This window comes from Chrysochloris asiatica, unplaced genomic scaffold (assembly GCF_000296735.1).
Source record: "Chrysochloris asiatica unplaced genomic scaffold, ChrAsi1.0 scaffold00079, whole genome shotgun sequence".
Taxonomy (NCBI): Eukaryota; Metazoa; Chordata; class Mammalia; order Afrosoricida; family Chrysochloridae; genus Chrysochloris; species Chrysochloris asiatica.
In genome coordinates this window covers 1,979,380-2,005,615 of record NW_006408597.1, presented here as the reverse complement: position 1 = coordinate 2,005,615, position 26,236 = coordinate 1,979,380, and the positions used below count along the sequence as shown (strand labels likewise).

General features: G+C 39.1%; 1 protein-coding gene across 1 annotated transcript in view; it reads left to right on the top strand.

Moving 5' to 3' along the window:
- Positions 1-26,236, top strand: part of YLPM1 (YLP motif containing 1) — a 121,761-nt gene that overhangs the window by 66,521 nt on the left and 29,004 nt on the right. The window contains exons 5-16 of the mRNA XM_006865526.1: positions 7,859-9,982; positions 13,513-13,630; positions 17,717-18,122; positions 18,235-18,327; positions 18,554-18,749; positions 19,362-19,480; positions 20,574-20,728; positions 21,262-21,324; positions 21,608-21,727; positions 21,963-22,139; positions 22,223-22,306; positions 22,931-23,014. Of these exons, the coding sequence (XP_006865588.1) occupies positions 7,859-9,982; positions 13,513-13,630; positions 17,717-18,122; positions 18,235-18,327; positions 18,554-18,749; positions 19,362-19,480; positions 20,574-20,728; positions 21,262-21,324; positions 21,608-21,727; positions 21,963-22,139; positions 22,223-22,306; positions 22,931-23,014 (3,739 nt within the window). The remainder of the gene's footprint in view (positions 1-7,858; positions 9,983-13,512; positions 13,631-17,716; positions 18,123-18,234; positions 18,328-18,553; positions 18,750-19,361; positions 19,481-20,573; positions 20,729-21,261; positions 21,325-21,607; positions 21,728-21,962; positions 22,140-22,222; positions 22,307-22,930; positions 23,015-26,236) is intronic.

Below are 26,236 nucleotides of genomic sequence, written 5' to 3'. Positions count from 1 at the left end.
ATCTCGTTGGGGGTCTTCCTCTTTTTCTCTGACCCTCCACTTTACCAAATATGATATCCTTCTCCAATGACTGGTCCTTCCTGACAATATGTTCTCCAAAGTATGGGAGATGAAATTTGGCCATCCTGGCCTCCAAGGAGCACTCTGGCTGTACTTCTTCCAAAATGGATCTGTTGGTTCTTTTGGCAGTCCATGGTACTTTCAGTATTCTCCTCTAACACCATAACTCAAAAGCATCAAATCTTTTACAGTTTTCCTTATTCACTTTCCAGCTTTCACGTGCATATGAGGTTAGATAGAGACAGTCTAAATGCCCATCAACAGAAAAGAATTAAACAAACTTTGGTGCATACACACAATATAATGTTACACAATGTTGAAGAATAACTATGCATCTCTGTAGCACCACACAACATGGGTGAACCTGGAGGACATTATGCTGAGTGAAGTTAGTCAATCACAAAAAGGACAAATATTGTATGAGACCTATGTTGTAAAAGTTAGAAAAGGTTTTTTTTTAATAAAAGATGGTTACAAGGGGAGTGGGGAGGGAAATTATTCATGGGCTATAGGGTAGACACATGTTAATAGGCAATATGCAACAAGAGGGAGGTTTAATAGAGGAAAGATGGAGGTAGCAGGAGGCAGAGGAATGCAAAAGTAAATAGAGGTAAATACTGTTAACTGGTGGTACAGGAAGGTGATGGCAATCATTGTAATGAAGCACAAAGTATATGATTTTTGAATATGTAAACTAATGATCTATTTGGTAAACTTTTACTTAATTCACAATAAAAAGTTTTAAAAAGCAGAAAATAGGCAATATTTGACATGAGAACAGATAGAGTAAGAATTTCATTCCAAAATTTAGTATCCTATAATTCATATGTTATTGTTAAGTGCCGTCCAGTTGGTTCTGACTCATAGTGACCCTGTGTAGGGGTTCCAAGGAGTGGCTGGTGAGTTTGAACTGCCAACCTTGAGGTTCAAACCAATTTATTGTCCAGGGCTTACCCTACAGCGCCACACCAGGATTCCACAATTCATACAGTCTGCTGATTTTAGTGTATGTCTGTATGTAGTATGATAATCAGACATTACCTTATTTAAGGATATTTGTTTTCTGTATATGGCTTAGGTTTTTCCATCCAATTTGAAGATTTTATATCAAAATTTAAAAATTTTTCTATGTAGTTCTAAAAGTTTTATACTTATATCTAAGATTTTATACTCAGATTTAGGGTCAATATTTGTTTTTTGGTTTTTTTCTTCATCTAGTCAGTGTGCATGTATCCATGTTTATATGATTGTGTTTGAATACATACTGTTTTCACTTTAAGTACATGTTTTTATGATTTAAAGTTCCATTATTTTGTTATTCAATTTTTTCATGAAATTTTTGAATCCCCCTTATATATCATTGTATTGATATAAAATTGGCTTATTTTTAATATGAGTATCTTCTAATATATTTATTTCTTGAGGACTATATGTTCTCTGGACTCCTGGTGTGACGTGATGTGGGTTAATGCTCCAGACGGCAGAGCCATTTGAACTGCAAGGTTAGTGGTTCAAGCTCACCAGCTGCTCCTTGGAAACACTATACAAGGTCACTAAGGTTCGGAACCGACATGATGGCACTTAACAACAGCAACACAAGTTATTTGCTTCTATAAATGAAATACATTCTTAAACTTTGAAAATTTGGAAGTGCAGAATTGATGAATAATTCAACCATTTAAAATTTTCTGGCCCCTAAGAATGAGCACAGAAGCTCTGGTAGCATACTGGTTGTGAATCAGGCTGGGAACCACAAGGTCAGCAGTTCGAAACTACCAGCTGCTCCGCGCGAGAAAGATGAGGCTTTCTGCTCCCATAAAGATTTACAGCTCGGAAACCCTGTTCAGGGTCACTATGGGTCGGAACTGATTTGACGGCACATAACAAGAATGAGCATTGGACCACAATGTTGCTTTGAACCACAAGGTGGCAGTTCAAACCCACCAGCTGCTCCTCAAAAACCCTATACAGGGTTGCCATGAGTCTTAACTGACTCAGTGGAACTTAACAGCAGTAACCGCAAAAAAATGAATAAAATACAGCTCTTGGCTGTTGAGTAGCAACTGAGTCTAACAGCAAAGCTTGCTGCTTTTTCATGGAAACAAGGAGCTCTGGTAGCGTAGTGGTTACGAATCGGGCTGCGAACCTTAAGGTCAGTGGTTTAAAACTACCAGCTGCTCCGCGGGAGAAAGATGAGGCTTTCTACTCCCGTAAAGATTTACACCCTCGGAAACCCTGTACAGGGTCGCTATGGGTCGGAACCGACTCGAAGGCACTTAACAACAACAACAACAATATATTATGTATGCAGAAATGAGGCTATGCCATAATGAGTTTGTTACCATCTACCATGTTACCGTCTCTTCTACCGTGCCCTCTTTCTTCTTAGCTATACAGGTTTGAGCGCTTCCTCTTTCCTTACTCCTTTCCTCTGGTCTTTACTCATTCTCTTATCTTTCTCTCATTTTTGTCGTGGCTAATCCCTATTTTTCCTGTTCAGGAACGCCCTTCAATAAGTGTGTATTTAGATCCTTCAGTGAGTCAGACATTGGGTCACATGGTGCATTACCCATTGGGCTGCTAGACACAAGGTCAGCAGTTTAAATTCACTGTCACTGTTTTTAGAGAAATAAGTAAATAATGTTTAGATTATTTTAGAAATATCTTTTCATTGTAGAAGTGAGTAATGTACTGTGATTACATTTTCTTTCATACAAGTAACTTTTCTCCTAGACTTTTCCAGTTGACTTTAAATGATCATTTACCCTTTATCCTTGAAAGCAGTGTTTCTTTTTATCTCCTGGAGAACGCTCTCCCAAAGCCCTACATCTTCTTGGTTTTGCCTGCTGGTTGGCTTTTTTTGTTGCTTTCAAGATTTGCTTGTTTGTCTGTAATTATGGATTTTCCCATACTGTCCTCCTGGATTATATTCATTGTTTATTGAATCTCATGTCTTCCTGTTTATCCTTTTCTAGAAGTGCACACTCAAGTAATTTATAAATAAAGTGTGGATGGAAAGTAGTTTTCTGAGTCCTTGCATGTCTGAACATATCTTTTATTTCAGCCTCATACTTGAGTAATTTCAATACAGGACTTGAAGGTTGAGCATAATTTTTCTTCAGGATTTTCAAGTGCTGTTCTTACAGTTTTGCCTTTTAGTTGACCTATTTCCCTGACTTCCAGAATTCAAAAATTCCACAGTGATGTACCATGGTTTTGTTTGTTTTAGTTTTAGTAATTAGATACTTAGTGTGGTGGGCCCTTTCTATCAGGAGATTAGAGTGTCTTAACTATAGGAAATTTTCTTGTGCTATTTCTTCATTAATGTTTTCTCTTTTCTTCTTTCTGGAACTCCTCATTACTATGATTTTAAACCTGCTAAATAGATTATCTATGTATCTTATTTTTTCTTTTATTTTGTTATACTTTCTGAGACGCTCTAATTTTTAATCCTTTAACTGCATTTTTAGCTTTGAGAACTTAAATTTTTTCCCTTTAGTTCTTCTGGTTCAGATTCCTTTTTATATATAACAAATTGTTCTTGATTTGTGGGTATAGTATCTTTTTAAAGATTCCCTCTGAGGATACCAATTTGTATTGTTTTATTTATTTGTTTATTTTTAACTTATCATCTGGATTTTCATTATTTGTTTTATCCAGATTCCATGCCCTGTTTATTTCTTTGGTCTTTGTTTTTCATTTTGGAGACCTTCCTTAAATATCTATTGATCCTTGGACTCAACTTTGATGTAATAGTGGGAAACCCTGAAAAGTTCTTTGGGAACTCTTTATTATTATATGTGTGAAGGGCTTATCAGCTCTCAGGGTAGGGAACTGGCTGCTAATGCTAAAAGACCCACAGATATCAGAATTTAGAGACAGGCAGTCCAGGGGATAGCTGGTTGATGGTTCTGAATATAGACCTTTCATTTATATATTTTCCAGCCCAAGTCTTAGAACTCATGTCCTTCTTTAATATCCCTGGTATGTTCAAATCCAAATCTTTATGTGTTCTGTGGACAAGCTAGCCTCTCTGAGACCAGCAATCTTAAACTAAGCTTCTTCCTGATCCGTAAGTTATCACACGTGTTCATTTTTTTATCTTCCAAGTTAAAATTTAAAAAAAATGTTCTTATAACCTATATCCAATTTCTGGTGTTACGCTCTAGGGTAAGCACTGAATTGCAAGGTCAGTTTGAACCACAAGGTTGGTAGTTCAAACTTACCAGCAGCTCCTCAGAAATTCTACACAGGGTTGCTATGAGTCAGAACCAAGTCGACTGCACTTAACAACAACAACATTCCTAAATCCTATAACTCATGTTTTTATGTGTGTGGATCTATGTATTTTTAAATTCTTACAATAGCTTTGTAATGTGGCAGCTTGGCAAAGCTGAACTACATTGCTCAGAATTCCCTTTCTTTTATGTTTCTAATTAATAGGATGGGCTGCAAGAGAGATTCTTGCATTGAAGATAATACAGTTATCTTGGAAACCCAGAAATACTCCAGCCCTTTCCCTAAAAGAGGATACAGTCTTTTTTGTCTTTGGGGTAGAGTCATTATTTTTCTCTAACGGATTCATACTTTTTCTTTCTTTTTTGGTAGGTTAAATGCTGAGATATGAGGTTACTATTAACACATTTTATGTTAGATGATAACAAAGAAAATAAATTAACCTGAAAATATTTGGTTAATATATACTAAAATACATAGATATCAAATTATGGGAAACATACTCCTTACCAATTACAGTCCTTATTCCTTATACTTGATGGTAACTTGGTATTTATAACTATCTTCTTTCATATTCCCTTTGCCCTTAGCCAACATTTCAGCTAGTCATAGAACCTTGCCTTGTGGAGTGATCTAAACCTTCATTCTTGAAGAGTCTGGGCTATTAGGAGTCCAGCCTGAATTGGGTTATTGTAGTTTTTCATTGATAATAATCAGAAGGCATGGAAGGTACTAAGAACTGTCCTAGAGGATCTCCTACTTTCCAGATTTACCTCTGTTACTCCCAGAGTATAATAGTAACCCAATTTCCCCTTGAATGTCAGGATCAGTCACCCTCAGCCAGTGCAGGACCCCCTTCTTTGCCTGCTGATTCAGAGCCTAAAATAGCCAGGTGACAGCCTCAACTTCCAGTTCATTACAATCGTTGTGTCTCCTGGTAGAAGCATTCCTTCCTTTGGAACTAAGACTTTTAAGCCAGAAAAGCCTAAGATCACAGGAATAGGAAACAAAAATTTTACTGAAATGAAATTTATTATTCGTCACTGATTTCCCATACAACTAAAACAAAAACCCTTCTATTTCTCATGAATGATATCACTGTCCGTTCAGTCATCTAAGCTAGAAACTTTAGATTTATTCTAAAATTTACCTTTCCATTATCATCTTTAATCCCTCCTATTCCCAAAGCGTGGTATGGCTCTGCAGGATAATGTGCTGGGACCGCAAGGCTATTTAAACCACAGCCGCTCCTTGGAAACCCTATACAGGGTTGCTATGAGTCAGAACTGACTTGATGGCACTTAACAACAGCAACAACTCCCAAATCCTATCCATTTTACCTTCTTTCACATGTCTCTCACTTTAGTCCCCTCCTCTGTGTACACCTTTGCAGGAGAAAGATGAGACTTTCTGCTCCCATGAAGAATTAAATTAAAAGCCTTAAAAACCCTTATGCAGGTTCTCTGTGAGTCGGAACCGATTCCACAGCATTTAACAACAACAACAACATGTATACTCTCCTAATGATCACTGCCTTAGGTGAGGCATCATCTTCACTCACCCAAACTATGGAAATAATCTTTAAACTTTCCTCTTATCCATTCATCACTTTTCTGCCAGAAAAACCTTCAAATCAGACCTTATTCAGTGACTCAGTGTTTACAAGGTAATTCAGACTCTTGAGCCAGTTGAATTAGTTTAGTTGATATTAAAACCACATGCCTGGATCTTTGTTACATCTCTCAGGATTTATATAATGGCTTCAGAGGACCTGGGGTTCTGGTGTGGTACTGTAGGACTGCTAACTGTAAGGTCAGCGGTTCAAACCTACTAGCCACTCACTCCTCAGAAACCCTGTATAGGGTTGCTATGAGTAGGAACTGACTTGATGGCACTTAAAAACAGTGACCACAAGATCTAGAATCTAGATTCTTCCTGGTGTGTTATTTTACTCTCCCTAGTGTGAAACCCTTGAGGAACTTTGGTGGTGCGGTAGGGTAAGCATTGGACTGCTGACCACACAAGGATGACAGTTCAAACTCACCAGCTCTTCTGCAGGAGAAAGATGAGACATTCTGCTTATGTAAAGATTTACAGCCTCAAAACCCTATACTGGGTCGCTGTGAGTTGGAACCGACTTGATGATGCTTAACAACAACAAAACCCATTCTAGGGTCACTCTGAGTTGAAATAGACTTAATAGCATCTGGTCATCCAGAATACTTCACCATTTTAGAATTGAGCCAACATGAAGAAGGACCTGGTGAAGAATAAGATGTGTGTGCCTTTAAGGATGCAACCCAGAAGTGTGTGCAAATCATTTTCACTCTCAGCCCATTGGCCTGAATTTGGCTATACCTAGCTGCAAGAGAGATTGGGACATGGAGTCTTAAATCTGTGTCCAACTGTCTTTCCCAACTCTTCCAACTCTGTCTCTCCTTTACTTCAGCCATGTGAAGCTATTTATACTTTTAAGCATGCTTATTGATAGACGTTTTTCTGGCATCCTCATTCTTCTTCAGTATGCGATACCTTTCCCACCGACTTCTCCCTACCTCCAACACAGTGTCTCCGCATGATCTCAGAGAATTTGTCTTTCAAGACTCAATTAAGCATCTTCTGTTTTGGACAGCAGCCCCATACCCTAGTAGAATTGGCCATTCTGTGTTGATCTCATTGTACTCAGATAGACTTGAGTCATTGCACCTGTTGCTGTTACTGTTACTTAAATTCTCTTTCTGCTAAATTGTAAATTATTGGAATGCACAGTGATATTTTATGTGTATAATCCTTGGACTTCATGGAGTACCTGACAGGTGGTGGGTGTACACTAAATATTTACTGAATGAATGTGGGTCCATAGCAAAACCTTCTCTGTCCAGACTTTTAGAAATATCAAAACACACTTTTACAATATGCTGCTGGTTTTTAACCTTTGTCAGTCAAGATCTTAATGCCAACTCCAACCGTGTTTATAATTACCTCATAGTTTCTTATTATTTCATATTTAGATTTTAGCTATATTTTAATTCTAAATGTACTTTTTCAGAGTTAGCTAAGGATCCCCCCACCACCACCCCCCCGTTTAGAGTGAGTATGCTTTTCTGTCTACCAAAGCACAATACTTACAATTGCTTTGTTGTTGTTGTTTTTGTGTTGAAATATATGTAACAAAGCCTTTGCCATTCCAACCGTTTTTATGTGTACATTTTCAGTGGCATTGTTTACATTCCCTGTGTGTGTGCAACCATCACCACTCTCCATTTCCAAATCGAATTGCTGTTTTTAACAATTCACTTTATTAGTGACTTGTTGCAGGGTATGTGTCCAAGTGAATTCAGTAATACTGACATAGTTTCCAAAGCCTGTCCTTAGGCCTCCTGAGCGCTGCCACTTTAACACACTGGTTCTAAGATATAGAGGACTCAGAATTTGTTAATGACTGAGTCAGTTGTTGTTATAAACAGAATTTAAGGCAAGACTGCCTTAAATATTCTTACATGGAGAGTATTTTTTTTTCCTGCTTTACTGTCTTGAGTAATATCTTTTGTTTTACTTGTAGATTTGATGGTCCTCGAAGATTTGAGGATTTAGGGTCAAGGTGTGAAGGACCGAGACCCAAAGGGCCTCGTTTTGAAGGAAATCGCCCCGATGGGCCAAGACCCAGATATGAAGGTCACTCAACAGAGGGTACTAAAAGCAAATGGGGAATGATTCCCCGGGGGCCAGCATCTCAGTTTTATATTACCCCCAATACATCCCTAAGTCCTCGACAGAGTGGACCACAGTGGCGAGGCCCCAAACCAGCCTTTGGACAGCAACATCAGCAGCAGCCTCCTAAGTCACAAGCAGAACCTCATTCAGGAAGCAAAGAACCATTAGCAGATACCAATAGTAACCAGCAGAAGAATTTAAAAACTCAATCACCTGCATTTTCCATTACTGCAGATATAAAGGATGCCAATGCGGCTCAGTCAAATGAGAATCTAAGCGACTCTCAACAAGAGCCACCTGAAAGTGAAGTCTCGGAAGGATCCATAGAGCCTTCTAATTGGGATCAGAATTCTCAAAGTATGGAAACTCAAGTGGACAAAGCCCAAGCTGTTACTCAGCCTGTACCCCTGGCAAATAAATCTGTACCTTCTCAATCAACTTTTCCTTCAAAGACAGGGGGGATGGCGGGAGGAGGAGCCACAGCAGCATCAGCATCAACATTAACTGCAGATAATGATTTTAAGTCTATGGGCGTTGATCTACCCCATTCAGAAAACAACCAAGATAAAGGACTGCCTCAGACAGATGACAGAGATATTAGGTTAGAAGACAGTCAAGGCAGTTCATCTTACAGAGGTCCTGGGCAAAGTAGAATGGAAGATACAAGGGATAAAGGTCTGGTAAACAGAGGTCGAGGCCAGGCAATCAGCCGGGGCCCAGGGTTGGTCAAACAAGAAGACATTCATGATAAGATGATGGGTAGAAGAGAAGACAGTCGAGAGAAGATGAGCAGAGGAGAAGGCAGCCGGGATAGAGGGTTGGTGAGGCCGGGAAGCAGTCGGGAGAAAGTGCCAGGTGGTCTGCAAGGCAACCAGGACAGGGGTAGAGCTGGCAGCCGAGAAAGGGGACTACCTCGAGGGCCCAGCAGTCAGGAGAGAGGACCCCCTCGTAGGGCTGGGAGTAGGGAGAGAATACCATCCCGAAGAGCCGGGAGCCGGGAGAGGGGACCACCTCGGGGGCCTGGCAGTCGAGAAAGGGGACTTGGAAGACCAGATTTTGGTCGTGATAGAGGTCCATTCAGACCAGAACCAGGAGATGGTGGGGAAAAAATGTACCCATATCATCGAGATGAGCCTCCTAGGGCTCCATGGAATCATGGAGAAGAAAGAGGGCATGAAGAATTCCCATTAGATGGTAGAAATGCTCCAGTGGGACGAGAAAGACTTGATGATTGGGATAGAGATAAGTACTGGAGAGAGAGTGAACGTGACTATCAGGATGATACACTAGAACCATATAACAGAGAAGACAGCTTTTCAGCACCACCACCGCGGTCTCATGATGGAGATAGGCCAGGCCCTTGGTGGGATGATTGGGAAAGAGATCAGGAGATGGATGAGGACTACAATAGAGAAATGGACAGGGACTTGGACAGGGATGCGGATCGGATTGGAAGACCCATGGATATGTATGATAGAAATTTGGATAATGAATGGGACAGAGATTATGGGAGACCTCTGGATGAACAAGAACCACAGTTTCATGAACGGGATATTCCACTTATTCCATCTTTACCAACCCTTTCACCTCTTCCACCTTTGGATAGATACCGGGATGATAGATGGAGAGAAGAAAGAAATCGAGACCATGGGTTTGATCGAGATTTCCGTGATAGGGGTGAGTTGAGAATTCGAGAGTATCCAGAAAGAGGAGATACATGGCGGGAAAAGCGAGATTATGTTCCTGACAGAATGGACTGGGAAAGAGAACGGTTGTCAGACAGATGGTACCCATCTGATGTGGATAGACATTCCCCCATGGCGGAACATATACCCTCCTCACATCATTCCTCTGAAATGATGGGGTCGGATGCAAACTTAGACTCTGACCAAGGCCTTGGAGGGGTAATGGTTCTCAGTCAGAGGCAGCATGAAATCATTTTGAAGGCTGCACAAGAACTGAAAATGCTTCGGTAAGTTGACTACTTAAGATAATCTCTTTTAGTCAAAACCACATTCAGACTGCTCTTTTTAAAGTGATGTGCTGTATTTGAGTGGAATCCTTTTACTTCAAGTTCTTATCACATACTTTTAATTTATATTTTGGGTCATTCAGTGGTGTTTCAGAATTTGGATAGGTATTTACGAACTGTGCTATAAATTTATGTTCTGAAATGTGACAATTGAAAGTCATTTTTTGCTTTTGTAGCTGAGTTGCCAACATGCCCGGTCTGTGCATGTTTGAAGTGTCGAACTTTTCAGTGCTCTGGATTTCACAGGGCTCATATGTGGCCTCCATTTTTCCCAGTAGTTAGTTTGTTCTTTGGTATTAGATCTGACCGATTTCATGTTCATAAATCTTTGATATACTTTTGAAAAGGGCTGTTAAGGATTTTTGTATTTCTCTTGGAACTAAGAATATTTTTTACTTGGTTGGGAGTGTCCTCAGATTCTTCTAACTATTGATGCTTTCTTTTGGGGAATGTTTTACTTGTCATTAGAATTAGAAGTATATATCTGCTTGAGGATGTTACTTGCTTCTACATAATCAAATACTTTCTCTCTGAGCTGGAGAACAGAATTTGGATTTCTTTACTTATAATCAAGTAATTATGTATGGGTATCTACATATAGAATCCCATGTTGTAGCAATAACAACGCAAGCAAACATTTATTGTGTACTTACTGTGTGCCAGGAATCATACTAAGTGCTTTGTGTATATCCTTCTAATACCTCACTTAAATTGACTGTATCCTAGGATAGGAAGTTTAGGAGTCAGTGACAAACTGCAAGCTTTTTTAGCAGTTTCTTTGGAATTAGTAATGTTTTGAGAAAAATAAAGAGTTTGATAGCTTCTAATGTATTGTATTTCCTTCATTTTTTGGATCCCAGTCTGCATTTGTGAGTTCTATAAATTGAAATTATAACCGAAGCTTTAGGACTAGAAAACGATGATGAGGAAAATAGCCTAGATGAAAATGAAAGACCAGGTGCCTTAGGCAGCACAACAGATTTCTGTGGTCTGTAGAAGGAGTCCTGGGGTGGCGCTGTAGGGTAAGCACTCGACTGCTAATAGTAAGGTTGGCAGTTCAAGCCCACCAGCTGCTCCTTGGAAACTCTATACATGTCTCTGTGAGTTGGAACTGACTGATGGCACGTAATAACAATGACATACAGGACATGCACTAAGGGTTGTATTTTTTCTGGATTACTCTTGAAGAAGTAGAAAGCATGCCATCGACCAGTCATTTACTACAACTATACTGTTCACTTTTGCAATTTAGGCATTTTTAATTGAGCATCTACTGTACTAATCATTTAGCATACCTGGGGGCTTCAAAAACTTCATGGAAAAACATTTTTCCATGAACGTTTTAAAAGCTGTCTTCATCTTCCCGCCATCGCCCCTACCCATGTTATTTCAATCCTTATATCTCAAATTCCTTTTATCTTTGAGATAAAAGAAAGGCCTTTGGGCCTGCAGAGAGAAATAGTATTATCTCCGTTTTACAACCGTTTACATTCATTTGGTTAATGATGACAGACCCAGGATTTGAATCCAGTTCTAATTCTAAATTCTGTGGTGTTTATGGAGAGCACTAAGCTGCCTGTGTTGCTAAAGTGCCAGGATTTCTTTTCTTTTTAAAGATACCTTTTTATCCATTATTGTTTTGCATAAGTATGCAAAGATACTTTCCTTCTCTCTCTCTTTTTTTTTTTTTTTAAGTTCTTTCTAGGCAATATAAGCATAATTAAACAAAATATAGGAATTACTGGATAAGATGGCTCATAGTTGAGTACAAGTATCTTATGTTGTCAATGTATTATAAGAAATAGCATAAGGATTATGATTTACATGAGGCAGAAAATAATCTTAATATATTTGACCCATTTTGTCTATTTGTGTTACTACACACTTTTCATGGAGAAACTTGTAAAAGATCTGAAAAAGTGGCAGTAGCTGTTAACTTGTTTTGAGGTAGGCGTTGTAAGGAAAAGTAAAAGGAATTTAACTAGAGATTTAAACAACAACAACAAAAAATGCAACCCGAAAGAGTCACTTAATTACTCCTTGGGAACATGAAGTGTTTTTTTTTTCACCAGTGTATACTGACAGTTGTACTTACCAGGGTTCATAAACTAAAATGCCAACGTGGATCAGACATGTAACAAAAGTGAATGGAAATGGGCCTGGTGCGACTCAGTGAATGTTGTGTAGATTGGCAGACTGCTTCATCTAAAGTGGGCAGCCACTACACTCCACCTGATTGTTGGCATGTGGAAATGTAGGTCTAGTGTTGTCAAATCTCTTTCAGAAACATTTAGAGATGAAGTTTTTTGCTTTGTGAAGAACAGTAGTAATTTAAGTTTTAAGAACTGATGTGAAGGCCAAATGGAAAAAAAGAGAAACTTGTATAGGTCATATTTAGACTTCTGGTGTGGAATTGTGGATCAGCACTGAACTGTGAATCACAAGGATGGCAGTTCAAACCTACCAGCTGCTCCTCAGAAATCCTATACAGGGTCGCTATGAGTCGGAACCGACTTGATGGCACAGAACAGCAGCAACAACCGGTCATATTTTGCCGCCTGAGGACCACCATTTTACAGCCTCTGGTATATGAAGTATTGAATAAAAGAACAAACAAAGCAAGAGAGCTTTTGGTTACATGAGAGAAAAACATGACCAAGTAGATGAAAAATTAGAATAAATTGTTGAGGCAAGTTGTAGACTCTGTCCTTGAAGATATTTAATAAAGGAGCTCTGGTAACCTAGTGGGTACGAGCTGAACTACTAATCTCACCATCAACAGTTTGAAACTACCAGTGGTTCTGCAGGAGAAAGGTGAGGTTTTCTGCTCCCACAAAGATTTACAGCCTTGAAACCCAATATTATGAGTCTGAACCGACTCCATGGTATATAATCACCACCAGTTACTCATAGGCCTCCAGGGTACTCCTGGTGTGACATTGTAGGATGAGCACTGGATTGCTGACTGACTGCAAGGACTGTAGTTCAAACCAACCAGCTGCTTCTCAGAAACTCTGTACAGGGTCGCTGTCAGTTGGAACCGACTTGATGGCACTTAACAACAACATAGATTTAAACTACAATAACAAAGGACAACCCAAACGGTTTACTTAATTACTCTTTAGGAATATGAAGGGTTGATCAGTTAGCTACATAAATGTTGTTGTTGTTAAGTGCCGTCGAGTCGGTTCCAACCCATAGCAACCCTGTACAGGATTTCCAAAGAGCAGCTGGTAAGCTTGAACTGCCAACTTTGTGGTTCAAACAACTCTTCAGTCTAGCACATTAACCCACAGCACCACACCAGGAAGGTAAGAGAGTGTTATTCCAGAAGTGCTCCATGGGCACTATAAATAAAGGGTTTTAGTTAAGGTTTGTAGATCTTTTTTTCTTTGGCATTAGCTATAGTCACCTAGGAGTGAACTAACAATGCCTATATGCATTGGAATTTTTGTTTCATTTGTTTACAGGGAACAAAAAGAACAGCTTCAAAAAATGAAAGACTTTGAGCCACAGCTACCTGACCATCCACCACCCCAGGAATCATCAAGATTGCAGAATACAGCTTCAAGACCTGGGATGTATCCGGTATGGGGAAATGGGTGCTCAGGGAATGAATGGTTTCACGTTATGTGCTTGTATGCTGTTTTTTGGTATTACGATAATTATAGAGTTCCTCTATTAAAAAAAACACAAAATTTGGATAACTACAAAGCTTATAATAGACCTTTGAACATCTTATCAACATGATCAAAAATATGGTAGAAATGCTCGTTTCCCCCGGGTTTTCATAAATGCACCAGACACAGCTGCACTACATACATGGCTTCATGTTCACAGAATTGTAGCATTTTCCTAATAATCCTTCATGTCCGAATCTTCCTGTTTCACATATAGGTAGCCCAAGGGCTCCCACAGGTTATTCATGTGACCTGCAAGGTGTTTGTTCCCACCTCTTCAGGCAAGATCCAACATCATACCCCAAGTTCAGGCAGTAATAATCAGAGATGGCTTCTGTTAAAGACTTGCATGATTCAGTTCTCCCTTTGTTTTACTTTGTTGTTTTGGCATTGAGCCAGAGATGATGTTGTTAGATCTCATTGAATTGGTTCTGACTCATAGTAACCCTGGGTACAACAGAATGAAACATTGCTCAGTCCAAGGATAGTCTACAAATGTTATACGGATGTAAGAACACAATGAGAGAAGGAAAAGAACACTCTTAAACCATGTCATCATGCTTTCATTTCTCAGTGTTCTCTTCCATCCTGGTCTAACATATAACACAGGTCTAACATAGTTTCCATATCAGCAGTCACCCTGTTGTTGCTGACTGCCAAAATCCTATCTTCTGACTTACATACATGCATCTACCTACTGTGGATATGTCTCTGTCAAGCTAAGCTGAGCAGAATGGGCTCATTAACACCCCTCACTAACTATGTTCTTTCTCTGAGACATCCCTCTCCTAGATACCCAAACTCGAAACTGGAAAGTCACGTGTTCTTCCTTCTAGCTTACCCCTCCATTTCCATGTCAACTACTCTATTGATGGATTTTCCTACCTTTATAAATTGCTCAACTGTTCTGTCCTCAAGGAGTCCTCCCTAATTGTACAATGGTTAAACTGTTGAGTGCTAATGGAAGGATTAGTTTGAATCCACTCAGCAGCTCCTTGAGAACACCTGGTGATCTGCATTAGTAAAGGTCACAAACAAGAGACCCCTATAGGGCAGTTCTACTCTATCAAATGGGGTCTGTATGAGTAGAAAACAAGTCAAGGGCACCACAGCCACCACCAATTCTGTCTTCAGAATTGCCGTAATTCATCTCTCCCCATTGCATTCCCATCTGATCTGATCTTCATTCTGCTTCCAGAATAATCTTCTTATTGGGGATTCAACTTCCTTGAGGTATAATTTATATACAGTATGTACCCATTTTAAACCTACAGTTCAAGTTTTGACAAATGTATGCTGAAAGATAAAGAAACTTCCATGACACCAAGAAGTTTCTTCATGTCCCTTTGTAGTCAGGACTAGCCCCACCATTTAGGCAGCACTGATACCATTTCTGGTCCAAATGGATGTTTTAAAGAACAGAAATCTTACCATGTTGCTCTCTGCCATTAAATTCCTTCAGTGTCTCCCCATTGCTTTCAGCATAAAACCTAAGCTTTTGCCTGGCTTTCTATGTTCTTCCTGAGCTGGCCTAACCCCTACTTACCATACCTCTTACTCTGTTCCCTTACACTCCATTCTCCTTGCATGTAGAGTTACTTGAAATTGTGTGTTTCTGCTTTTTTTCCTGCTCTATGACATTGCATATGCATTTTTTCTCTACGCCTGGTATTCTTTCTTTCCTTTCCCCAGCTGGTTAATTCTTGTTCATCTTTCAAAACTCAGCTCTGCTGTCTTCTCTTCCACATGTGTAAAATGATTGTTTTCATATGTGCCCTGTGACACTTTATACTGTGGTGTGCTGCAAGATAATGCGCTAGAGACTGCAAGGTCAGTTTGAACTTCAAGGTCGGTGGTTCAAACCTACCAGCTGCTCCTCAGAAACCCTATACAGGGTCGCTCTGAGTCTGAATGGACTCAACGGCATTTAATAACAACAACAATAGCACTTTATACTGGCCTCTGTCATATTCCTTATATTGTATTTTGATTGTTTTCTTTCCTTCCAAATTAAGCCCTTAAGAATAGCAACCGTGTCTTTTCCCTTCGTGCCCCCTAGCAAATTAGTTGTAACTCCACATTTCTGCTTTAGTTATGCAACACATCATAAACATTTCCCATATTGCTACAGTCTCCATGATGCAGTATGTTTGATACCCAATAACTTACTAAATTATTCCATTTCTATTAGATTTCTATTTACAATCTTTTATTCTTACTATTAAAGAATTGTAATGAATATATGTTGTTGTTGTTAAGTGGCATTGAGTCGGTTCCGACCCATAGCGACCCTGAACAGGGTTTCTGAGGCTATAAATCTTTACGGGAACAGAAAGCCTCCTCTTTCTCCCATGGAGCAGCTGGTAGTTTCGAACTGCTGACCTTGAGGTTCGCAGCCCGATTCGTAACTACTATGCTACCAGAGCTCCTTGTAATGAATGTATACCAAGTTTTTATTTTGGATACTTAGAGTAATTTTAAATTACTAAAGTGAAATACTTGAGTCAAAGAATAAGAACTTTAAAAAAGTTTTTTTTTTTTTTTTTTTTTACTAATTCTTGTAATATAACCAGATGGTTCTCTGAAGGAGTTATATAACATTTTTACTACTGCCTTACTATGTATCAGCTGATTTTTTCCTGCTATAGTTAATAGCTCAAAAAAAAATGTTTTTTGCTTTGTTTTAGCTTTTCATTGTGAATTGAGTGCAAGTTTACAGAACAGATCCTAAATCCCACATTCAACAAATTATCTAGTTTGTGTCATCACAATGATTGCAGTCCACTCCCTGTGCCATCTGTTAACACGGTTGACTTCTAGTCACTTTATTGTTTTCCCTCCCTCCCCCACCCTTGCCCACATCATACAATGTTTCATTTAGCAAGAAAATCTTTTCTTAATTTTTTATTAACTAACTAGTGAACATGAATGTTTTTCCATATTTCTTAAATATATATCTTCTTATATAAATTTTGTGTGTATCCTTTAGGCTTCTAAAGTATTTATCAGTTTGTTTTATCTTTAATATATGGAAGTTAATCCTTTTTCATAAATACTGTAGGTTACAAAAAAAATTTTTTTTTTAACTCACTATACATATGGACTACCAGCTGTTCCGCAGGAGAAAGATGAGGCTTTCTGCTCCCGTAAAGATTTACAGCCTCGGAAACCCTATACAGGGTCAGTCAGTATAAGTCGGAACTGACTCCATGGCACATAACAACAAGATATATATGGAACTCTGGTAGCATAGTGGTTACGATTCGGGCTGCAAATCTTATGGTCAGCAGTTCAAAACTACCAGTTGTTCCGTAGGAGAAAGATGAGGCTTTCTTCTCCCATAAAGATTTACAGCCTCAGAAACTCTCACGATGAGTCGGTTCTGATTCCACAGCACATAACCACCACTACCATATATATATGTGAAGAAAATATGTTTTATTTATAGACACAGTCCTAAGATTTTTAGGCTATTTAAACTTTGCCTGGATAGCGGGGCTCCAAAGAAAGCAGTTTTGTCCTGTGTATACGATTTTCTTAGCAAGTTTAAATAAAATGCTATTTCATGATTTAAATATTTCCCTTTAGGTAAGAACAACCACTTGTGTTTGACACCGGTCTGTGGTGGCATCCAGTTAAAGTAATTTTCCTTATATAAGAGCATTAGGGTTCACAGGTCAAATCCTCACATCCAATTAGGGAGACCTAGGTTGAGTTTCTGATCAGTATACCTCATTCCCAGCTACCATGTTTTATCAGTGGAGATTTGAATGTTGCTATGATCCTGAACAAGTTTTAGCAGTTTTCAGACTGATAGTTTACTCCTAAAATTAGCCAATGAAACCCTATATTTGCAAAAATTTTCACCCTTTGATTTGTCTTTTCATTTTTTAAATGTTGTCTTTTATGGACTGAGAAAGAGATTTTAGTTTCTTCTGATGTCAGAAAAGATGGTGGTATACTTATCTACTAAGCTATTTATGTTGTTCTCCAGCCTCCAGGGCCCTACAGACCACCCCCTCCTATGGGCAAGCCACCAGGCTCAGTTGTAAGGCCTTCTGTTCCACCAGCAAGATCATCTGTTCCTGTGAGCAGGCCGCCTGTCCCAATACCGCCACCACTACCCCCTCCTCCTCCTCCAGTGATAAAGCCACAAGCTTCTGGTACGGAACAGGAGCGCTGGGATGAAGATTCTTTCTATGGACTCTGGGATACAAATGATGATCAAGGACTGAACTCAGAATTTAAGCCAGAAAATGCACCTATTCCATCGGGTCCAGTGTTACCACTCCCACCTGTTCACGCTTCTATTCCTCCTCCGGGCCAGATGCCTCTGGGTATGCCACCTATGGCCAAACCACCGCCAGTGCAGCAGACTGTTGATTACGGCCATGGTCGAGGTGAGCAGTCATGGTGAACTTGTATCTGGGATTCTAGAGCAACCGTTAGCTTTAGCTTTGGCTTCCTAAAGCTGCATTCTTACAGCATTTTATCCCTGGTTTTATTTACCAGATATATCCACTAATAAAGTTGAGCAGATACCCTATGGAGAAAGAATAACTCTGCGCCCAGATCCAATACCTGAAAGATCAACTTTTGAGACAGGTAGGAGTCCCAGAGAGATCAGTGCTTATAAACATTTTAGGACCTAGTTACTACTTGATTTTCCTTTTGGTGAGATTATCTGGGCCTCCCTTTGATAGAACTAAAAGATCCTTAAATTGAATTTAGGGCAGCAGTTTATACTAGTTGTAATGTTAAAGTTCTACTTTTCTGCTTTTCTGTCATTGAAAGGAATAAAAGCCTTATGTTGTACTCCTTGTTTTTATAGAGCACACAGGCCAACGCGATCGTTATGATAGAGATCGAGACCGTGAGCCTTATTTTGATCGTCAAAGTAACGTCATAGTGGATCATCGAGATTTTAAAAGGGATCGGGAAACCCACAGGGACCGAGACCGGGATCGTGGTGTTATTGACTATGACCGAGATCGATTTGACAGAGATCGCCGACCCCGAGATGATAGGTATGCTGTGAAAAGTATTCTTTGCCAGGTGTGCGAATTACTATGTTCAGCAAAAGTCAGTGTATCTAATGAAATTTAATAAGTGATATATTCCTTTTGTGGGTGTGTATGTATAATTTAGAGAGGGCAGAGCAGTTCTGGACCAGTTTCAGGAAAGTAGGTGCTTGAGTCTTCTCAACATGAATTCCAGGAAATAAATGGGAGATGGGAGACAGCCAGAAGGGGAAAGAAATGCTGTTGTCAATAAGAGTTCAGTCATTACTCAATTAGTAGGAAAGCAATTTAATTGTGCAATTCTTGAGTTTTTTAGTTATATGTACGTCAGGCAGATACAAAATCAAAATGTGTAAGTATTAATTTTGTGGAGTGTTATTGTTAAGTGCCTTTGGGTTGATTCCAACTCATAGTGACCCTGTATAGGGTTTTCAAGGAGCACCTGGTTGGTTTGAACTGCTGACCTTGTGGTTCACAGTCCAGTGCTGATCCTACAGTGCCACACTAATGTGGAGTCATTGGCCATAGTAAAACTAGGCAGATAATGGGGTTGCATTATGACACAGAGACCTCCAAATATTTTTTATTAAGCAAAGTACTTACTGTTACACCTTCTAGGACTCAGTCATATCGAGACAAAAAAGACCACTCTTCATCCAGAAGAGGAGGCTTTGATAGGCCCTCATATGACCGGAAGACTGACCGACCAACCTACGAAGGACCACCCATGTTTGGAGGTAGAACAGTGCCTGTTACTATAAGGGTGTTGAGAATGTAAACATTTGGAGTTGCTTTTCATTCTGGTCGTGAATCTAAACTTGCAGAGTAAAATCCATTCACAGATTTCTCAAGATATGGTAGCACTGCCATCAGAAAAGTAGCAGTGTAATTTTTAAAATAAAACATAAATTGCTTTTTTATATTACAAAAGTAACTTTGAAAATTGGAAACAAAATTTTATATTAATTTCTTCACCCACCATACACAACTATTAAAATTTTGTGTATTGCGGATACTTTAAGAAGTTCATGGAAAAATTCCACTATCTTTTCATTCCAATTTTCCATGAACCGTTTGAAGCCCCTTTCCATCTCCTGTATTTCCTCTCATTCTCTATTGCATATACCTGTGTATGAAGTTGTAATAAAAATATTATTTTTATATTGTACTTGTTCCAACTGAGGTGTTACTATATACATTTTTTCATATGGAAACTTAATATTCTATTGTATGGATAAAATATAAGAACTCTTAATGTTGGACATTTAGGTTCCTTTCAGTTTTTCATTGCTGCAAATTATAAACTAGAAACTGTATACCCATTGATAAGAACAAGCTTTCCTAAGCTAGTAATTCTTGTTCTTAAAACTATTAAGAAATTCTAGAACTGTCAGCAAAGTATGTATCATTTTTCTATGCCCTGTTGCTTAACCTTTTTCCTAAATTTAAATCAAAACTTAAACTGTATACAGGGTTGCAATTCCAACTCAATGCAACCATTGTATATAGTTTCTGAGGCTGTAAATCTTTGTAGGAGCAGAAAACCTCATCTTTCTACCTGTGGTTAGCAGTCCAGTATTTATCCTACCAGGGGCACACCAAGACTCATAATTTAATACAAACAAGGATGAATTTAGTATTGTTCAGAATATTCTGTTTACATGGAATCTTGCCTTGATTTCAATAGTTGTGCATTTCCTTAGACTTTCTCTAGTAGCCCACCAAGTTATCAAACTTTGTCTGAATTATACTACCTTAGCTTCAGTGGGAAGAATTAAATTTTAAAAGAATTGCTATTAATAGTAATTTCCTTCAATGCTGTACTTGTAGGAGAACGAAGAACTTACCCAGAGGAGCGAATGCCTTTGTCTGCTCCTTCACTAAGCCACCAACCACCTCCACCTCCACGGGTTGAGAAGAAACCTGAATCTAAGAATGTGGATGATATTCTGAAACCACCAGGCCGAGAGAGTAGACCTGAGAGAGTGAGTTCTGTGAAGTTGACAGGTTTTCCTGCAATTCAGAAGCTAAGAGATACTTAAAATATCCTGGACACAGTTTCTTTACTTTTCTTTAACACTATTTATGGCAAATTCAAGGCATCATACCTCTCCAAATCATCATACAGTTGAAATCTCATAAATTGTATACCCTATAGTTCTTTAAGAAGAAGTTAGAACTTAGTTGCTTGGCAAAAACAATATGTTGAAACTTTAAAAATGATGTATAAGGGCTCAGTTAATTGCATGTTGAAGAGTGAGAGAAGTGGAATTCGTTTTCTGGTATGTGGAATAGAAAGAGAGAGAGATGAGATCTGGTTAACTTAGGTTAATTTTTCTAGTGAAGTATGTATTAATAAATTTGTCGTACACTGCAAAGTGACTAGATTCCATTTGAATAGCTTAGTTAATAGTGAAGGTTTTAACTTTATTAATTTAACTCTGTATCTATTATCATTGCAAAAAAAATTCTCTCTGATTGGTCAATTTTCAAACATTTTTGGTTCACTGTGTTTCAGATTGTTGTTATAATGAGAGGATTGCCTGGCAGTGGAAAGACACACGTTGCAAAACTCATTCGAGTGAGTATGAGAAAGCCAAACGATCAGTTGCTTCTGTTAATCACGTGCCTTCTTGGCCGCATGATAGTGATTTGGGAGTTTCCCATCTGATCCCATTCTCTTTGGTCCATGTGATGGGTTTTAGCTCATAGAAATGTTTTATCAGAGATAGATACTTTGGACTCTGCTTGATTTTAAGCTACCAAAAGATACTGTATGTTGTTTAGTCATGAGAGGGAACATTGATGTGAACATTAATTAATTCTTAAATTCTCTCTAACTTCTTTGACACTATGATTCTTAGGATAGGGAGGTGGAATTTGGAGGACCTGCACCCAGAGTTCTAAGCTTGGATGATTACTTCATCACTGAAGTGGAGAAGGAAGAGAAAGATCCAGATTCTGGAAAGAAAGTGAAAAAGAAGGTATAGTTTTTCCTCTTTGATTACATCCTGATTCAATAATACTTCATGTATTAATACATCCTCAGGGGGAGATGGGACTTTTTTGAGACAAAGAAAACCTTCTCTTCCTGAATATAAACTTTAGTACTCAGATGAAGAAAAGACTACAAAGTCATCTTTATCCATCTGCTGCGAGGAAAAAGTTTAGAATGATACTTTGCTTTTGCTAACTCTAGATCTCTTTTGGGGGTCTTAGGTAATGGAATATGAATATGAAGCTGAGATGGAGGAGACCTACCGCACGAGTATGTTCAAAACTTTCAAAAAGACTCTGGATGATGGCTTTTTCCCTTTCATCATCCTGGATGCCATCAACGACCGAGTTAGACATTTTGACCAGTTTTGGAGTGCAGCAAAAACCAAGGGTTTTGAGGTATAGACGTAAAAGAATTTTCAAGTACTTTGTGTTGTCAAGTAATTATTGTATTTGCCTATTCATTGTTAATTCTTTCCTAGGTATATTTGGCTGAGATGAGTGCAGATAACCAGACTTGTGGGAAGAGAAATATTCATGGAAGAAAGCTTAAAGAAATAAACAAGGTGATTTTTGGAAACAGAATATGGAGTGGAATATGTGAAGCTTCAGTGTTTCAGTTCTGCCATTGTTGTCTGGAAACTCTTTGTTTATCCCATTTTCTTTCAGAATATCTTTTCTACCTGCTTTTAGTAATTGTTGCTTTTCCTTTGCATGTGAGTGAAAGGGGTGGCATAGCTGTCCCTGGAACTGGCCTGTTCGACTTCATAGTAGGCCCTCTCCTCACTTAAAACTTGCTTAGATTCTAAAGACCAGGTTGGTATGTGAAAACCGGCATTATGCAAAAATGGAGGATGGCGTCATCATTATATCACTTAGAAATTATATTACATAACTTAACTGCCAAACCACTAAGACTCATGGTCTAGCCAAGTTAACACATAACCTTAACCATCACAGCCAGTGTTGCTCTCACCTCACCCTGGGCATTTATTACTGCCTAACAAACACTGTTAATGCACAGAATGGATTTTTGTTGTTGTTGTTTTACTGTTGTTGAAAATGTGATATGTTGGATAACTAGATAGTTGAGGAATTAAGGTATATTAATTAACTAAATTTATCTTGGATGCTCACTTGGTCTTTGAGTAATTTTCAGAGCTAAGTTGACCTCCTGGCTCTCTCAATAGATGGCGGATCACTGGGAAACTGCACCTCGTCACATGATGCGTCTGGACATTCGTTCTTTGCTGCAAGACGCTGCTATTGAAGAGGTGAGTGTCCTTTGGCTCAAATGCAGTGCAAGAGACATTTTTCTCACCTTCTCCATCAAAAATTTTAAACCCTTAAGTTGCATAAAGTATGATGAACACCTGTACCTCTTCCATCAAGATTCACCAATTATGAATATCTTGCTGCATTGCTCTTTTCTATATATTTAGTCTTCTTACAGTATTACTGCTATCATTATTGCATATTTTAGAATTAAGTTGCTGATCTCATAGTCCGTCACCTCTAAATACTTTCAGTAGGTATTTCCTCCACTATCCCTCCTAAAGCATTCTACTTCTCAGCTGGGTTCGATATTTCGTTGCAGTGGTCACACACAAAACTCAGACACCATAATTACAGTTATGGGGTTTATTGGGGAAGTTAAGAGATTACAGATCTAAAATGCTCCAGATACAGTTCCTGTCAGAACAGTCTTTCCTCAGCCATGCTTGCAGACAGGATTTTCTCTGGCCCTCTGCACCTTGGCCTGGCCTCTTCCCTGTTCAGGCAATGTTACACAACTCTTTTAGGGATGCTGATAAGTGCCCAAAGGACATGCTACTCTGCTATAAGCCTCAATCTGAAGGCACTAGGCTCTAGCTCCATGGCTCAGCAAATCTAGCCCCTTGGTTAAGTGCCCTGAGGCGCCCCACTCCACAAGTGAGCCTCACGTCCGTCCAAAGGCACTCAACTTCACTTGCTCCATGGACTGGGAAGCCCACCACTCTGCCTGGTACTATGACTCTTGCTTCTGCTGCTGCTGTTTCTCTGCCACTCATCTGATACTCTTCTAGTTACACAGCTTTCTATCCCAATCGAGGAGGTTCAGTGAGCAGGGATCTCAGGGTCCAAAGGACACACTCCACTCCTGGCTCTTCTACCTTGATCCCTCGCTCCTGATTCGAAGGTAGTTCATTTTATACGTATTAGAGTTCCAAGTTTTTGTAATTAAAATTAACCATATTAATATTCAGTCACAATGGAATCATTGACTCCATTAGTATCTTTCCCCACCTTGTTTTACCCAGATCCATCAGAAAAAGTCATTTGCTGGGAGTTACAAAGACTATGTGTAGAAGAGTCATATAATTTACTGTGTCAAACTAAACTAGAAGTCGTTATTAAATTCATGATTTTGACTTTTAGCATTGACATAATACTTTTATTAAAAATGTAAATTTCCTAAAATATTTCATGTTGTTGTTGTTAAGTGCAGTCGAGTCCATTCTGACCCATAGTGACCCTGTATAGGGTTTCTGAGGAGCTGCTGGTGAGCTTTAACTGCCAACTTTGCAGTTCAAACCGACTTTGCAGTCCAGCTCATTAACCCACAGTGCCACACCAGGATTCCATATTCAGATTCATAAACATATTCATATACACTCCATATTCAGCTTTTCCAACTGTCCCATAATGTGTTTTGTAGGGGTTTCCCCCCCCCTTAATCCTGGATCCAGTCCTTGAAAATAATTCCTTAGCCGTATCATTGTCATGAAAGACAGATTTTTGAAGCCTCTAGGCCAGTTGTATTGTAGAATACCCTTCAATTTGGGTTTGTCTGAGTCCGCATGATTCGGTTTAGGTTAAACATTAACAGAAATACTACATACCTCTTGTCAAGAACCTTACGATTTCACTCAGTTAAGGTAATGTCTGCTAGACTCTTCTACTGTAAAAGTTCCTTTTCCCTTTCTGGTAAGTAATCTGTAGAGAGGTACTTTGAGACTGTAAATATCCTGCTCCCCTACAGGTTTTTATCCATTGATAATTCTTGCTTGCACCATTAATTTAGTGGAGGTAAGTCTTTATTATAAAAGGCGAGACTTTGTATTTTGATCTGGTATGTTCTGTTTGCTTTGGCCTTCTCCTGTGAGTGAGTTGCCTATACTCACTCCCTGGCTTTTACTTTCAGAGTCAATCTGGAACCCATTTCTTTCTGGCTTTTGCTTCCATCACTCTCCAGAGACTCTCACAATGACGTCCATAACAATAGACGATTCTCTCACCTAATTTTCTGCCACACTTGACCACACTTAACCTTCTTGAAAGCATAACCTTCTTGAAAGCATGTGGGGAGTGGTTGTGGGGAGGCGTCAGGAAAGTTTTGGGGGAAATTCCATTTTTCCACAAACTTTGAAGTCACCTAATATTTTTTCTTTGCCTGTGAGCCCACATTCTCCTTGTTCTCGCTTACCTGGATTCTCTTATCTCTGTGGACATGTCTTTTCAGTTTTCTTCACTACATCTTCATACTACACAGTCTTTACATGTTGGAACTCTTTAGAGCACCAGCTATCCTATGCCTAATTTTCATTCTCTGATATAATCTGAATCTTCTTAATAACTTTGATTGTCACTTGTATGTTTTAAATAGTAAATGGTCAAGACTTTAGTGAATTATATCAATAGCTTAACTGTAATTATATCTTAAGTGGAGGGATTTTGTGTGTGTGTGTTTTTTTTTAATGTTTTATGGTGAATTATATAATAGTTTTCATGGGATAACTTAATTTTATATTCATTCTATCGTATATTGTTTCATTGCCATGGTTCCAATCCCCTCCATGCATCATCAACCAACCAAAGGGTATACCCTGTAAGCCTGCCCCTACACTACCACCCCCTCCAAGTCTTCAGTACACAGTCGCTCTCTGCTCTCCCTCTCTGGATCTAAAGTCCCCAGCTGCTCCATCGTTCCACGTCATCTCTGCCTCTATCGCTGCTTCTCTGGGTAGGGTCCCGCTCTTGGCTCTTCTCCATTGATGGTCCTAGGGACCTTTGTTCCTTGACTGGAAAGTTAATCACTCCCTTCCTTGCTATAAAACGTCTACCTTTACATTTCCAACCCTCACAATCAATCCTGATAACAATTATTCACTGTTGTATCACAAGAGACCCTTCTGCATTTCATTTCATCAGCTCCGCCTGGATAGTACTCACTGGAGATTCTGCCTTCCTCCATGCCCCCTGGCTCTAGGTTCCCTCTTGAAAACTTGTAAGCCAGTCACTTCTTGCCTTTTTAGCCGCCCTCCCCCCCCCATTTTTGGGTAACCAATGTCCAAGTTGCCTGTCCTTGTCTACTCTGTAGGTGGAGAGGGTGGGAATGATTCTTGCTGTAAGGATTTGTACCCTCTTTTGAGTTACTGCATCCATAGGTGTGTAGGTCAAGTTCATCAAATTGTATCAGATTACTCTTTTTTTCCTCTTCTTTCTTCTTCTGGTTG